Raw genomic sequence first — 16,344 nt, forward strand, 5'->3', positions numbered from 1 at the left:
TTGTTCGTCACTGCCACCACAATTTCGTGAATCACTTCCCACCCCCATATCAGAGTTCTACACCATCCTTGGCTCCATATGTTAATTAAAAAGCGTCCAGAATCATTGAACTGGCCGTTCAAACCGAATCCAGAGCTGGCCGGTTTTTACTTCTCAGCAATGTTCTGAAAACCGGTTTGAACCGGTCGAACCGTGAATCGAAAGCCAAAACGGTTCGAACAATGAGAAAAACCGTGAAATTTGAGAACCGGAATAAAATCGGTGAATCGACTGGTAACCGGTCGGTCGAACCAAACCGTTATCCGGCCGGTTTTTTAGCACAGCAGCAAAACGCTGCCGTTTGGAGCTCTGGAAAAGTTTAACCCTAAATGGCTAAAACAATGTGATGAACGGCAACGCTGAGGGAGTGAGGGTAGTCTTCTTCTTCTCTGTTCTCTTTCTCTCTTCTGATTTTCTAAAAGTGAGATCTCAAATCTGAATCCCTAATGCGGTAATGCCTTCGCCCTTCCCATTTCACAGTTCAGCTTCACCAATCACCATTCTCATCGTTCATCAAGGTTCAGACTTCAGAGAGAAGGAGAGAACACCATCACCCATCACGATCTCACCGGCGCACACGGCCACACGGCAGTGAGCTCCGTCGCGCAGTGAGCTCCGCCGCGAAGTGAGCTCCGTCACCACTCGAGTCGGCGTCGCTGTCTGTCTCCCACTCTCCCACTCTCCGTCACCACTCGACTCCGCGTTGAAGCCTGAAGGTTCCTTTTGAGCTCTGAGAGAAAGCCTTCGAGTTCCAGGTAATTGAAATTTTAGTTATGAACTTATTATTGTTCATTGAGTAGCTGTGATGAACTCTAAATACTGTGATACTGTGATACTTTGTTGAACTCTGAAAACTGTGATGAACTCTGAAATCTGAATACTGTGAAGTGTGAATACTGTGATGAACTCTGAGTCTCTGATGCTATGATGAAATCTGATATTGTGAACTCTGTTCATTGAGTAGCTCTTTGATTTTGTGACATGATGAACTCTGAATTCTGAAACTGTGAACTTTGATTTTCTGAACTCATTTTGTGAACTGAATTTTGATTTTGTGACGTGATTTTGTGAAATCTGATTTTGTTAACTCTGATTCTGTGACATGATTTTGTGAAGTCTGATCTTGTAAACTCTGATTTTGTGACATGGTTTTGTGATCTTTGATTTTGTGACACTGTGAACTGCTAGACTGTGATGAAAGTCATGAAACTGTAAACTGTGATGAAAGTCATGAAACTGTGATGAAATATGAACTGATTTTGTGATGATTTTGTGAACAAAGAATTTTTTGAACCTGAGATGTTGTACTTGTTCAGAGTGTTAAGAGTGCGGCATTCCACAACATGATGATCAAGTGTTACAGTTACAAAAATAATAAGAACAAGTTTTGAAATAATGCTTCTCATTTTCTCAGTGTAGAACAGAGTGAGGACTAAGAGAAAATTAAAATTGTGGTTGGATCGATAAATTAAAGATAAGAATGGCTACATTATATTATGTTCAGTTCTTCAATTCATTGAGTCTTCTTTTTTAATTGTGTGCCAGTTGTTGTTGAGCATCTCCATTTATTTATTTGCACTTGTGACATTTCTTTTATAAGAAATTGTACCACTAGTTTGAATTTTGTAAGAATAATTAATGTAGTGGAAATGAAGGTTTCATTGTTGTTGAGCATCTCCATTTATTTATTTGCACTTGTGACAATTCAATGAGGCAAATCTGCAGCAAATTATGGAAGATTTTGATGATTGATGACAAACTTGGATCGTTTTGATGCTGCTATGTTATGTTTGATTGGTTGTTTGTTGACTTTTGAACTTTGAATTTGTATTTGAATGAGATTATAACATTTGGTTTATGTAGTACTTTTAATTTGAATGATATTTTAAAGTTTAGATTAGACTATAATTATATTTTCATGTGCTTATTTATATTTTAATTATTATTTTATTATAAAACGATTTTTACGGTTTAACCACGGTTAAACCGGTTAAACCTATAAACCAGTGAACCAGTACTCAGAGCGGTTCGATGACCCGTTCGGTTTTCAGAACCTTGCTTCTCAGCCCTAATCAGTAATCAAAGTCTCACTCTTTCTGTCTCTCACTCATCTTCACGCATATGCTTCCCTCTCTCAAAAGAAAAATCCTAGCCTCCGTTGCTGCTCTCTTCTTCAAGCTGTGTCACCGCTCCGTTGAATCTGGTCCGGCCATCGTCCCCACTGTTTCAGCGTCGTCGCAGCTCGTCTCTGCCGTTGCATCGCGTCGCCTTTGTTCAGCCTTGTCGCCTCTGTTCCGCAGCCCTCGTTTGTTCCAGTCCCGCGGCCGTCGTTTGCTAGTGCTAATCTGCTCTCAGCCTATCCCAGTCTCGCTCTCGCTCTCTGCCTCTGCTTCTTGCGTCTCACCGTCTCCTTGCAACTCTAAGCTCTCCCTCAGTCTGTCTCGCTCAGCTTCACTGGTTAAGGTTTGCCAATTGCTTTGCTTCATATAATAATTATAATTATATTTATACAAATCAAAAGTTGAATATGCCAACATATAGGGTTTGATTCTTTATGTGATTTCCTCATTCTTAAAAGCTTTTTAATTGTTACTAGGAAAAGTCAATTATAAATTGTTGTTTTTAACATTTTATTGTAGCTGTTCAAATGGAGTAAAGCATTAACCTGCTGCTTTTTTATTTTGATATATTTGTATTAGTAAGCAGGTATTTAAATGTTTGAAGCTAAGTTCCTATATTATGTGCCATCATAAGTTTTTCTAGTCACTTAGGTTCTACGCTACGTTTTGGACCCTGTACGGCTGTACTATCCTTCCATTTCTGTATAGAAACTCGTTCCTGACTTACATACACATCGGTACCATCATTCCACAAATCGTGCCGAAAAATGAATCCTCGGCCACAACCGTCGCCACCTCACGATGATGACGACAACAACGAGGAAGTCTTCATTGACGAGTCTGATATTCTGCAAGAAGTTTCCATGGACAATGAAGACCTTCCAGATGCCGATGATGACCAAGATTCGGATCTCGAACATCTCGGTATTACGTTCCACCTTATCAAATTTATCGAATTGTCAAGTTAACTAGTAAACACTTTAGAAGTGTAGCCCCCAAGTTGAGTTCGTGGTTTTCCCAGTAAAGAGTTTACTATGCTTAGCTTGGCCCCACAACTGTAGTTGAATTCTAGACTTTAATTACCTTGAACCTAATCGTAATTTTCATGCTTTTAAGTTTGTTCGTGTGATTTGGTGAATGATATTATCCGAAAATTTCTCAGATGAGGCTGATGATTCTGCGCATACGTTCACTGGTCATACTGGTAACCTTTCTAACTCTCTTTTCTTTCTTATTTTAATTTTTTTAAAAAAGTGATTATTCTATTGTAGGCAATAATGGTTGCAAGGGAATTTATGGTGATTGTGTGTGTGTGTGGTTTCTTTACTTCTTGTGCAGGGGAGTTGTACTCAGTTGCATGCAGCCCAAGCGATGCAAGGTTGGTGGCAACAGGGGGTGGTGATGACAGAGGATTTCTCTGGAAGATCGGTGATGGAGTTTGGGCTTCTGAGCTAAAAGGTATTTCCATAACACTAGAAAGATAATTGTGTGAAGCTTGATGTTGTGGTGCTGATGTACATTTTACTTTGTTGTTAATTCTATGCAGGTCATAATGATTCTGTATCTAGTTTAGCTTTTAGCCACAATGGACAGTTTCTTGCATCCGGAAGTTTAGATGGAATTGTTCAAGTATGGGATGTTTTTGGAAATCTGAAAGGCACACTGGAAGGTCCTGGAGGGGGAATTGAGGTGAGAGAGGTTGCTCGCTTTATTGTTTGTTATTGTGTGTGATTACGAGAATTAATTCATTGTGATATCTTTCAGTGGCTTAGGTGGCATCCGAGAGGACACATACTCTTAGCTGGTTCTGAGGATTCCACTGTTTGGATGTGGAATGCTGAAAGAGCTGCTTTTCTTAATATGTTTGCTGGTCACGGAGCTAGCGTGACCTGCGGTGATTTTACTCCTGATGGTAATATCATCTTTTCTCCTTGGTGCATTTTCTTCTATAAGTTTGTATTTATGTTACGCATGTTTTAAAATCCTTCAATTTCGTTTTACTTGGTGCCTTAGGGAAAATAATATGTACTGGTTCAGATGATGCAACTCTGAGAATATGGAATCCAAAGAGTGGAGAAAACATTCATGTTGTGCGGGGTATGTAAATCTAACCCCTTTTTCTTGCTTCTATTTTTGTGTAGCCTTGTAAACTATGATTTACAGGTCATCCGTATCATACTGAGGGACTAACTTGCTTGTCAATAAGTTCATCGTCAACCCTTGTCCTTACTGGTTCCAAGGACGGATCTGCCCATATTGTGAATATCTCTACCGGGAAGGTATGCATTATTAGCTTTTGCTGTGTTTGATATCCCTACACTGTTTTCATCAATCAACTTGTCTTGTGTGTCTTTGTTTCAGTTTATGATCTCTCAATAACTTGATAAAGCTTTTGGCCATGTAATAAAGTAATGTTTTAAAATTTTATTCATGTGGTTTCCATTTTCATAAGTTTAAGCGTGCTACTTAACTCCTTTGAGCTAATAGTTGCTCAAAGCAAAATTTGATCATAAATTCTTCTTATCCAGTTATTGATGCCAAATACATTCATCCAATGTATGATAACCTCCAATGTCAATCAAAATTATTTGATTGGATACGAAGCTTGATGGAATATTTTGGTCTGCCCATGAAGTCATACTCAATATGGCCTCCCAACGGCTAAAGGGAACCATCCTGTCAAAATATATAGGAGTATCACATAAAAAAGAATTGAGAAAGACCAGTTCCTCACAATTATTTGTTCATTTACATGAAATGAAATTATATCTTTCACAATAGGAAGGAGGGATGCTCTATTTGACATCAACTTTAAGCTAGTTGCTAGCTTATTATGTCTCCAGATTGGCACGTTGTGTTATGCTTGGATATATGAGATTTTAGGTATTTGGTTGATTAGTTTATGGAAGTTGATTTATTAGAAATGTGCCTTGGTGATTTTCTTCCCTAGCAACTAGCAAGATGACGAAACTTGGACAATCTTTGATTCAACTGTATTTGGCTTTCTTGAAAGTATAGTTCTTTGAAAGTTGTCCTTGCATAATTAGCCCAGTAGTAATGGTGTAACTTATAAGAATCTAATCCTGAACACTTTCAACACTTTTTGCAAGCTCTAAGAAAAATGAGTATTGTGGTTGACAGGTTATTAATTCCGCGCCTCTTCATTCAGATTCCATTGAATGTGTTGGTTTTGCGCCAAGGTATGTGTTAACCTTTTGTGGCCTGTGTTTGTGCAGTGTTGCACCTTATGTTTTATTTGATTGGAAATAATTGAGTGGACAATAACTTACTCCGGACAAAAAATTGTTGTTAACATGTAAAGCAAAATCTGTGATCATTAAATAACACAAAGCAAAGTGCTTTGACATGGTTTCTAGTGTATCGCAGTTTTCAGACATAATTCCATCTTATGTTCAAGGAATGATGGACCACAAAAGACCTTAAATCTTGCTTAAGTATGAATATTTTATATTTTATAGTGGTGGTGGAGATATGAATATCTGATGTGCTGCTGGTCATTGTTGTCATATATGTGAACCATAAAGTAACTTTGTTCATTAAAATTGTGATAGTGATTCCTGGGCTGCAATTGGGAGTTTGGATAAAAAACTTGTCATCTGGGATATAGAGCATTCCTTATCTCGTGCCACTTGTAACCATGAGGTTTGTATGAATTGTTCTTTGTGCAAATGGCAAGCTCGTATATCTAGGAACTAACCGAGCTCTGGTTGCAAGCATACTTCAGCTTGAAATTTTAAATTGTTATTGCATGTCTGATAGAAGAAATGATGTGAACAGGATGGGGTGACATGTTTGGTGTGGCTTGATGCTTCGTATTTGGCCACTGGATGCGTGGATGGAAAAGTAAGATTATGGGATAGCCGGTCCGGTGAATGCACACACACATTCAGGGGGCACGAAGATGCCATTCAGTCTCTTTGTGTGTCTGCTGATCACAATTACCTTGTCTCGGCTTCAATGGATGGAACAGCTCGCGTCTTTGAGGTTGGCGAGCTTCAGTAAGCAAACCCCCCCCCCCCCCCTCTTCCCTCTGCCCCACTGGTTGGTGTTCCTGTTTATCTATTGGGGAGGCTAAGTATTTTATACGAAGATTTTTTCTTTTTATTATTTGTGGGAGGAGTTAAAAGAAGTTTAAATATTTACATTTGTGTATCCTATGGTTTTGATTGAGGTGCCAATTCAAAAGATAAAGGAATGCAATCCTGAAAATTGCTTTTGAAAGAATCTTAAGATACTAATTTTGCTCTAGAAAATTTAGGACTTAAAGCTGTTGTCTAGGATTATTAGAATGGAAGTAGTTGAAATTTTTAAAGTAAAGTAAAGAAAACTATGGAATGTATCAATATACGAGACGTTCAAAGTTAAAGTAGTCTAGTTTAGCATATGTTATTATATTGTGTTATGAGTTAGTCTTGCAAAGTAGTCTAATTTAGCATATGTTATTATATTGTGTTATGAGTTAGTCTTGCATTGTCGTCCAAGTTATGAAGGTTTTTTCTCCCCTACTAATAGGGGTGTTTGTGGTGCAGTGTAGATCGGTTGAGGTAAAAAGCCATCTTATCCGAATATTTATTTCATATGCAGTGCGGTTTGAATTGTATTGCTTTTTTTAGACAATCCGATCCAATTTCAAGTAGTGCAATTTGAATTGAATTTGTGGTTTTTCAAATAATAATTCTAGCAACAAGAAATAAGTCTCAATCCAAATATACATCTAATATATCAAGTCTAAATAAAATATAGATTCAACATATAAAGAAAATTAACATAACAAATCTTAATAAAAACATAACATAGTCATCCATAATAACAAAAATAAAAATCATCATAAACAGGCTTGAAGTTGAGAGGTGGAGCACAACTCAGATTCAAAGCACTCCCTAAGATCAACTGGAAATGAATTGGATCGAATAACTTGGCACAGCTTGAAACGTATAATAAAAAAGTAGCTACATACCTAGAAAAAAAAAATCAAATATCATAATCACCATTACTAATAATTAAGGTCTTGATTGAAAATATGTAATGCTGATTAGCACTTAGTAGTTCAAATTTAATAAATATCCCTACTAGAGTTAAATGTTTTCCGTCCCTTGGTAAGTTGCACTCATCTTCCTCTTACATAACAAAAATAAATAAGAAGGTGAATTTTACTCTACTCTTTCTAAAATAAAGGATAAATTATCTCTTGTGATATATACAGTAATTATTGATAAATTATTCTTCTGCCAGAGTTCTAAGATTCACGTTAATCGTTATTTTTTCTTTTCTTTTCAATTAACACTATGTTTTTTTTGAAACTTGATAACAATGTATTTTCATCATTTCTACCAAATACACCTCTTCTCCAATTTTAAAACCCTAATTCCTCTCAAATCCAATCACCATTTCCAATCAATTAGGTTAGGATTTTGAACTTGTTCTTACGCCTTCAATCTCCAATTTCAACGAGCACATCTATCAATTTTTCAGCTCTCTCCTTCCTAAGATTTTCTTCCTAGTATTTTTCTTAAAATTCAGCCAGATCAACAATGGTACTCCTCTTCAGGTAACCAACCCCCATAACCTTGTATAACTATATAACAAAAACAAACTATTAGTTAGTCATAAAAACAATGAGTCAATAATTACCATTTTAGGATTTTTATTATCTGAATAATGATTGAAAGATAATTTAAGAGAAATTGAAGATAAAAAAAATAAAATACTTTGGCGTTTCCATTCACGCACCAATTATCATCATTTTTAACTAATATATCACAAATTTTTATCAGTTTTCAGCTCTCTCCTTTTTAGGATTTTCTTCCGATCATATTAGAGATAGCGATCATATTTGACGATCTCATTCAAACCTTGGAACTCTGGTTGAAAGATAATTTATCAATAATCACTGTATATGTCACAATGGGTAATTTACCCTTTATTTTAGAGAGGACATGGTAGAATTCATCTAAAAAAAATCTTGACAATTAATTTAAGGATGAAGTATATTTTTGTCCCTAAAGTTTGTCAAAAGTTTCAAAAATATCCCTAAATTTTATTTTATTTCAATTTTGTCCAAAAAATTTTCAAATTGCATTAAATATACTATGAGAACTAAATTTTAAAAAAATTTAGGACTAATCCAACCATAATGCATGATAAATATGTTTGATTTGCTTGTGTTAAAGGTTATTCTTGAATTGGTCATAATCTTTTTGAAAAATTAGTCGTTAGGAGTAAATTTGATGCAAATAAAAAACTTCTAGGACAAAATTGAAACAAAATAAAACTTAGGGGTATTTTTGAAAATTTTAACAAATTTTAAGGACAAAAAATACAACAATGGAGGATAAAAAGGTAAAGTTATTTGGGTAAATGAGTTAAAATGAAGTAAAGACCTCAATCATGTAAATGTACTCATACACAAAATATAGATATAATGAATTAAACAAATCAAATATCCTAATTATAGAAAGAGAATAACACACAAGAATGAAAATAGTGGTTAATGTGATACAATCACACATTAAAGCTCAAATCTCACAAGGTTGTGTGTTCTAACTCTCATCTATGTTTCACAATATTTTTCAAGCAAGTTTAATAAAAAAGATCCAACTCAAATTAATAGAATTCTCTATAAAAAAGTATCTTGAAAATTAATTATTTTGACTAAGCTTATTATGTGTGTGTATATATATGATGTGATTGGATGAAAAATCAAAATCCTAGGTTCTTTTTCTATTCTCTATCGATCTAAATCAAATGCATATAGAAAAGTAAACTAGGTCCGATTTGCACATTATTTAATTACAACTAAAAGCTAAATATAGATACAAACCATATTAAAAAAAGAAAAAAAAGCAAAACTACCCAAAATAAAAATGTGCAATAAACTAAAGGAAAAACTAGAAAGATAACTAAATATACAAACCAAAATAAAATAGTGCAAAGCTAGAAAAATACTCAAAATAGTAAAATACTAACAAATATCTAGAAAGCGTAATAAAAATCAAAATGCAAGTGTTTGAAATGAAAAATTTTCACCCAACAATCGACTTCTGGTCGCTCGACCTTCCCATACTTAAAATATGCATGGTCCTCCATGCAATAAAGACGATGCTAGAGCTCTACGCGACTCCACCTTCAGCTGGTGGATCTTGCTTTTCCTCCGAGAGGGTCTCTGGTTAATACGGTGGATCAGTTGTGATGATGGTGGTGGTGCTGCTGCTAGGAGGCATTCTCTCCCTTCGCTATCCATTGCGGCATGTTTTTTCTTTTGTTTTTCTTGTTGCTTATGATTACTCATCCTAAAAAATATAGAACATAATATATTAAGACACGTAAATTCTAAGACAAGGAAGAAAGTGAATTAATCAGTTTGTGACATTGATGAAAGCAAGTATGTGAATTCTAAGTTTACGCGTGGTTTAGAACTCATGCATTAGCACTTGAAAGTTATGTCACAACTTCACAAAGTACACATATATTCATTTATTTTAATGTGCCTAAGATGCTTTAAAGATAAATATGCAAGTTAAAGCAACAAGAAATCAACAAGAAGCATAAGAACTTAGGCGAATAACCAAGCAATTGTGAAGTGGAAGGAGGAAAGAAAAGTAATTGGATGTGTGAGTGAAATTATGAAACAAAGTCAACTAGAAATCACACTCCAATTAATAACATCAATCAAAGTTAATTGCATTGCCTATTTAACTAAAAAGTATGGGAACACAGTTGCTGTGTACTTAGGAAAAGAAAAGATGTTAGTTGAAAAAGAGTTAGTTGTCATGTAACATAGCAAACATGACCCTTAGAACTTGAAAATTTTCGAGAAGGGTAAGAATAAGCAAGCTCATAATCCAACTTCACAAATCATGCATGATGTCAAAATGAATAATTTAAAGTATGTGTAGTGCACATAATCAAGAAAATAAGAATCAACATGTCATCAAAGAATTAGCATAAGCAATTGATGATGAATAAACAAGAAAATTTTTTAAAACAAAGCATAAATAATCATCAACGCTTTCAAACACTAATATTGCAAGATTAATATGAAAAATGGAATGTTCCACGCCTAATGTAACTCAAACCAATTAAGCATAAAGAAAGTGAAGCATATGAGTTACGTAGGTCAAAGTGTGTCAAGCTTGCAATAATATGCAAAAGAAACCTCAAACATGTAAAATGCGCAATTTTTGGTCACATAGAGATTGAAAACAGTCACTTCAATGCATTTAGATAAAATTCTAGGAAAACACGCCTTGAAGCAAGAGATTGACCAAAAAATTTTCATTAAAAAGCTTTTGAGGCCATTTGATAGTCATTTGGTATGCAAGGTCACATCAACACAGAATATCGTCAATAAGGACCTTGCAACACCAATTCCCAAAATATAGCCCAATAAAACAAAAGCAACAAGGTATCTCAGCATAACAGTAGTAAACAGTAATTCATGCAACTAGAAAATTAATCAATTGGGCTTAGCACAGTTTCACAGCAATTCTAGTATAGTGCCAAACACTTTCATCATAATACCTCAGCTAAATTGACAGTCATATTAAGAATGAACAATACAAAACAAATCAACCAATTCTAGTAGCAAATTTAGAAAAATAGTAAGAAAACAGTGAATCCATCATCAACCATCAGACTCAGAATAATTTCAAACACATTACAATAATAATGCAAAACCTATGAAACTAAATTAAACCAACAGCAACTAACAATAACTAATCTGACAACCTAAAATCAGCTAACCAGCAAACCAATCTAACTAAACAGAATTACTAAAACTAAACTAACCAAGCGAGATTAAACTAACTCAAAAGAAATTAAGAAAAAGAAAAAAAATTAACAAAACCTGGACGTATACAAGAACAGGGCAGAAAAGAATGGAACACGGGACTGTGATAGAGAAGAAGATAAACAAAGAAGAAGAAGAAGAATGGTCTGCGAGTGCGAATTAGGGCTTTGCACAAATGAGCTGTTTATTTTGAAGTTGTGCGTACACATCTTCCATGCGTACGCATGAATTGGTACAAAATGGGGGTTGTGCGTACGCATCTACCATGTGTACTCATGGGTTGACAAGCATTTCACATTGATGCTTACGCATGGTGTACGCACAAAACCATTTCAGTTCTGGTTTGGCATCGTACGTACGCATAGTAGGGGTGTTCAAAACCGATCTAATCCGAACAAAACCGACCAAACGAATAAAAAAATCGATAACTGAACAAATCAAAAACAAAAAAAAAATAACTTTTATATTTTTTTGCGGTTTGATTCGGTTTTCAATTCTGGTAGGAAAAACACTAACCAAACCGGTGTTATTAAAAACCCTACTATAAAAGCAGCCTCCCTCCATATTTCCTCTTAAACCAGCCGCAACCACCCCTACTAGAAACCCTAACTTCCTCGAGCCCTCTCTTATTCTCTCTAGCGCCGAATCTCAGCAGAACCTCCCCATTCTTCTCTGCCATCGATGTTGCCAGACAGCACCATCGCGGCGGCGCAACCCTTTCCTCTCCTTTTCTCTTCCTCAAAGGCTCGTAGTGCTTCTCTCTCTCCCTCATCCTTGACAGCTCCACACCACCTCTCCAGCAGCCGTCTCCTCCACCAACCAACAGCCGTCGTCGTCTTCGACGAACCGCAGCAGCACGCACCAGACGCAATCGAAGCCGCCGCCGTTCGTCGCCCATCTCTCGTTCGTTGTTGATCTGTCCAGTCTCTCTAGTCTTTGGTTTGTCGTCGCCGCCGTCTCACCATCCTGCACCTCCGTCGTCCTCTGCAATGGAGCCTAAGTCTCAGGTTGTTTTTTTTGTTCTGATTCTATTTTTTTATATTCTGATTTAGTCTTCTTATTGATTCTAATTTGTAATGAACACTTGGTTGGCTTGTTCTTGATTCTATGGTTGAGTTGTTGATTTTGATTTTGTTTTTTAATTCTGAAATTTTTGTTCTATTTTGATTTAGGGTAATTCTAGTTTAGGGTTGATTCTGAACTTTTTGTTTATTCAGTTTTAATGCAGAAAATGGGAAGGTAAAAGAGGAAGAATTTGTGGAATTGATGTACCACATGAACTTTTTTGGAATTAGTTTGGTTGTATTTTTTATTCAGTTTGGTTCTATTTCTTGATTCAGTTTGGAATTGGTGTACCATTTTTACAAAATTTTTGGAATTAGTTTGGTTCTGTTTTTTTATTTTCTTAATTCAGTTCAAGTTGATTATTGTTCTATCTGCTATTTTTTCAACAAAATTATTAATGATTTTAATTTGTTACTTATTTATGAGTCAAGTTGATTATTGTTCCATCTTCTTCTGCCGTTTTTGCAAAATTATTAATTATTTTAGTACCCTAGATATGATTTAATGATTAGAATAGGATATGTTTTCAAAACAATTTAAAAATCGAACAAAATCAAACCGAATTTAATTATTTTGGTTTGGTTCGGATGGTCCTAACCAAAAAAAAAAAAAAAACGAACCAAACTGAACCGCACTATTAATATAAAATTAGATCGGATGGATTTTCTTTAAAAAACCAAACCAAACTGCACCGCAAACACCGCTAATGCACAGTACTCGCACAAAATCAATTCTATTATGGTTTGGCATCGAGTGTACGCACAGTACTCGCACAATGCTCGCACAAATCACTTTTGCTTCTGGAAACACGTTCATGCGTACGCATGATGTGATTTTTTTAAGGCTAAAAGAAAGTTTTCAACCTATTTTCTAACATCCTAGAGACCAAAATCAACTCAAAAATTACTTGAAAACTTAATAATGCAATAAGGATAGAAAATCAAATTAAGAAAGCTACAAACTATTTCAAAAGTGACATCAAACAAGATATTCAAGCATGAAATTAACAATCAAAATCTACCTAAACAAGCTAATAACTAAGAGAAATATGTACAAGAATAGTAAAAACAGGTGAGGTTGGAAGATTTTACCATGGTGGGGTGTCTCCCACCTAGCATTTTTATTTATTGTCCTTAAGTTAGACATTTTGGCGAGCTCTTGTCATGGTGGCTTATGTTTGAATTTGTCCTTGTACTTCCACCAATGCTTGGACTTCCAATGCTCACTATAATTCCAAATGATGTACGCCAAGCTTTGATGAAGTTGCAAACAACTTAAGAGCTCCTAAAATTAATCTTCACCTTGTATTCCGGGATCTCAAACCTTGTTTTTGCACTCGTCTTCTAGTTGATTACCATGGTTCTATCCAAGTGACAAGACTTCAGAATCCCCCCTTAAATGCCAAACCATCCTTTTAGATCCATTCGATTGAGCATTGCACAAACCTTGAAACCCAAACCTTGAGGTTTCAACGCTAGTGAGCCTTGATTCATGTTGTCAACCACTACCCATCACTCTCTTACTCTTCAATCCACAAAGAGCTCTAAGTTGACCATCCATTTCTAGCAAACCATACTCAAGTGGGCCAATAAAGTTAAAGGACGAGATTTTTACCCACGCAAATAATGTAACAGATGGTGGTGACTTAGGAAGAAAGGCTTCCAACGGCTTTAGCGATGTGATCTCCACTCCCCTTTGTTCCTCTTGTATAATCTCCACCTCTTAACAAGCTTCTTCAAGTTCGATTCGTTGTTTTCCGACTTCTTCTACACGTTCCTTATTGCCCAAGTTATGTGTCAGCGAGGTTATGCACCGTCCTCCTCAACATCAATTTCACTCATCATGAAGGAAGATTAAACAATCTTAAATAGTACATTGGTTGGTGTAGAGTCATCTTCACTGATGGCGTTTGTTCCTTACTCAACATCTCCTAACTCTTCGACTACTTCTTCAAATTCGATGCATTCAACCTTCTCCACTTATTGCAATTCACACCATGGCTCCTCTTCTTCTTCTTGAAGCTCCAAGCTCTCTCTCACACTATGCTCTTCGGTTGATCTTCCACATTCGTCAATGGGAGTACCTTGATTGCATGAACGCCTTGAGACTAAGCGGTCTACAAATCTGACTATGATTGCCACGTAGTCTCCTTGTGGGATTCCTCTTGCTTTAGGAGAAAATCTTTTTGTTCTTGGATTAATAGTTGAAGAGCTTCTTCCTCCATTTGGGGTTCCAAGCTCTCGTCCACACGACGTTCTTCGATTGAAATTAATTATTCACATCCATTAACAGGAGTACTTTGATTGTCGTGTGAGCTTTGTGAGGTTAAACGAGCTATGATTTCTGCTAAGGTAGCCATGATTACGCCATGCCTCATTTGGGATTCTTCATGATCTTGGAGAAAACTTGATGAGGATTGAAAAGCTTCTTTCATGGAGGGTTGTGATGAAAAAGATGGTTGATTGTGTTGGAGGTAGCAATCATATATGGGAGGTGGTTCATAAGAGTGAGAGTGTTGAGGTTGTGTATATGGAGGTAATTGGTCAAGGAGATTTGAGAGTATTGGTATTGGAATGGTGGTGGTTCTAAGTGTGGTTCATATGCCTCATATGGTTGTTCTTGAGGCACATAAGATTGATAGTATGGTGGTGGATATGGATTAGGATCATATGGAGGTGTTTGGTGGTAAGATGGTATTTGTGAGTATGGTGGTTGAGGACAATGTTGAGGAGGTATTTGTGAGTATGATGGGTGAGGACAATGTTGAGGAGGTGTTTGGTAGGCATATGATGGTTGAGGTTTATAACCATAAGAAGACCCATTACATCCATTAGATTAGTAAGCATTACGGGGTGTATTGTGTTCATAACGGGACGGAGGAGGTTGTTGCCATGAAAGTCATCCATACGAACGTGGTTCCTCCCACAATAGATTTCCCGATCCATAACGTGACCCATCATTGAAGTTTTCATTTCCTACAACATAGTTACAACCAAACTCAAAGCCAAAAGGTTGAGAATTCATAGAGAAAAGAGAAAATAAAAACAAAAACTATCAAGAAACAAAGAAACACATTCCTAACTATTAGCAATAACAAGCAAACAAACAAAAAGAAAACTATTCACAATATTAACATATTAACAATAACCAATAACAAGCACACATTACAATTTTCCGGCAACGGCACCACAAACTTGATAGCGGGCTAAATGTTGGTTCAGAATTTCTTAAAAAGAATCTCATCGATAGTATAGTTCCAAATCAACAAATGACCCGAATCAAAGTTTAGTTTGTTTGTTACAATTCAAATCAATAAAAACAGGGAGTCTTAGATCTCAGGTCGTCTCTCAAAGAAATTGCAGTGAGGTGTGCGAATCATTGGTTATGAAAAAAAAATGGTTGTGATAGCAAAAGACCAAAAATTAAATTGCAAGAAAATAAAGAGCAAACAAGTAATTTAAATACTAAAAGGGCATCTTGGCAAGGATTGAGAGTTAAGGTTTCCTATCCAAGTCATTGACCACAAACATGGCAATTAAGAAGAGTTAATCATACTTCGTCATCCCCAAATATCAGGAAAAAAATCAAATAAGCATAATTTATCTTAATCCACAAGTCCTAGCTAACTCACTAATTAGAGTTAGTGAAAGACTAGCGTCAGTAGAATTGTAGAAACAAAACTAACTAACAACCCTGAATTGCCAATTAATATTGGACATTAATGACTCAAGGTCACCTAAGTCTTCAACTCCAAGCCAAGAATGCAAAAATCTACTCTAAACTAGAAAAAGTATTTTGCAAACATTTGAAATGCATAAAATAAAAACATGGTAAATTTCAATAACAATAAAATCTATAACTACCAAATTTAAGGAAGTAATAATAACAATTCAAATGAGCAACAATAAACATAAAAACATCAAATTGTATTAAAAAGAAATTGAAATTAATAATTATTCATAAATTACAATTAACAAAATAAAGAAACTAACAAGTAAAACTAAAGGAATTAAGATACTAGAACAAGAAAATGCAAAGAAAACTAAACTAGAACAAGATTAAAACATAAGTCTAAGGATAATTTAACCTAAAAAAATTCCTAAATTCTAGAGAGAAGTTGGAGCTTCTCTCTCTAGAATTGACCTAAAACATGATACTAAAACTATTTTCTACACTTCTTTCTTGATCCCCTTTGAGTCTTGCCTTCAAATGCTTCAAAAATGAGTTAGATTGGACCCAAAATAAACTTGAAATCGCAACCCACGTGTTTACTTAAGTCAATCACATGCTGTTACTTGTGCGTACCCATCT

At 35.6% G+C, this 16,344-nt stretch overlaps 1 protein-coding gene across 2 annotated transcripts; it reads left to right on the forward strand.

The window, feature by feature from the left end:
- The first annotated feature begins 2,149 nt into the window (after positions 1–2,149).
- LOC130970588 (uncharacterized) lies at positions 2,150–6,559 on the forward strand. 2 transcript variants are annotated; one of them, XM_057896714.1, is made up of 11 exons: positions 2,150–2,502; positions 2,803–3,083; positions 3,322–3,363; positions 3,498–3,617; positions 3,706–3,848; positions 3,924–4,071; positions 4,173–4,256; positions 4,323–4,438; positions 5,301–5,359; positions 5,732–5,822; positions 5,958–6,559. In XM_057896714.1, exons 2-11 carry the CDS (start codon positions 2,927–2,929, stop codon positions 6,180–6,182), a joined length of 1,185 nt encoding a protein of 394 aa, XP_057752697.1. In that variant the 5' UTR covers positions 2,150–2,502; positions 2,803–2,926; the 3' UTR covers positions 6,183–6,559. The 2 variants fall into 2 exon arrangements, with proteins under 2 accessions (XP_057752697.1, XP_057752696.1); XM_057896713.1 differs by having other exon boundaries at positions 2,811–3,083.
- The last annotated feature ends 9,785 nt before the right edge of the window (positions 6,560–16,344 follow it).

The sequence above is a fragment of the Arachis stenosperma genome, chromosome 3, assembly GCF_014773155.1.
Source record: "Arachis stenosperma cultivar V10309 chromosome 3, arast.V10309.gnm1.PFL2, whole genome shotgun sequence".
In the NCBI taxonomy this organism is placed as follows: Eukaryota; Viridiplantae; Streptophyta; class Magnoliopsida; order Fabales; family Fabaceae; genus Arachis; species Arachis stenosperma.

What these genes read in the sequence shown, in the direction of transcription:
- LOC130970588 (XM_057896714.1), top strand. Translation starts at nt 2,927, where the DNA reads ATGAATCCTCGGCCACAACCGTCGCCACCTCACGATGATGACGACAAC. An exon ending in TACGTTCACTGGTCATACTG is followed by an intron (nt 3,364 to 3,497) that starts GTAACCTTTCTA and finishes CTTCTTGTGCAG; the next exon opens with GGGAGTTGTACTCAGTTGCA. An exon ending in TGTGTTGGTTTTGCGCCAAG is followed by an intron (nt 5,360 to 5,731) that starts GTATGTGTTAAC and finishes AAATTGTGATAG; the next exon opens with TGATTCCTGGGCTGCAATTG.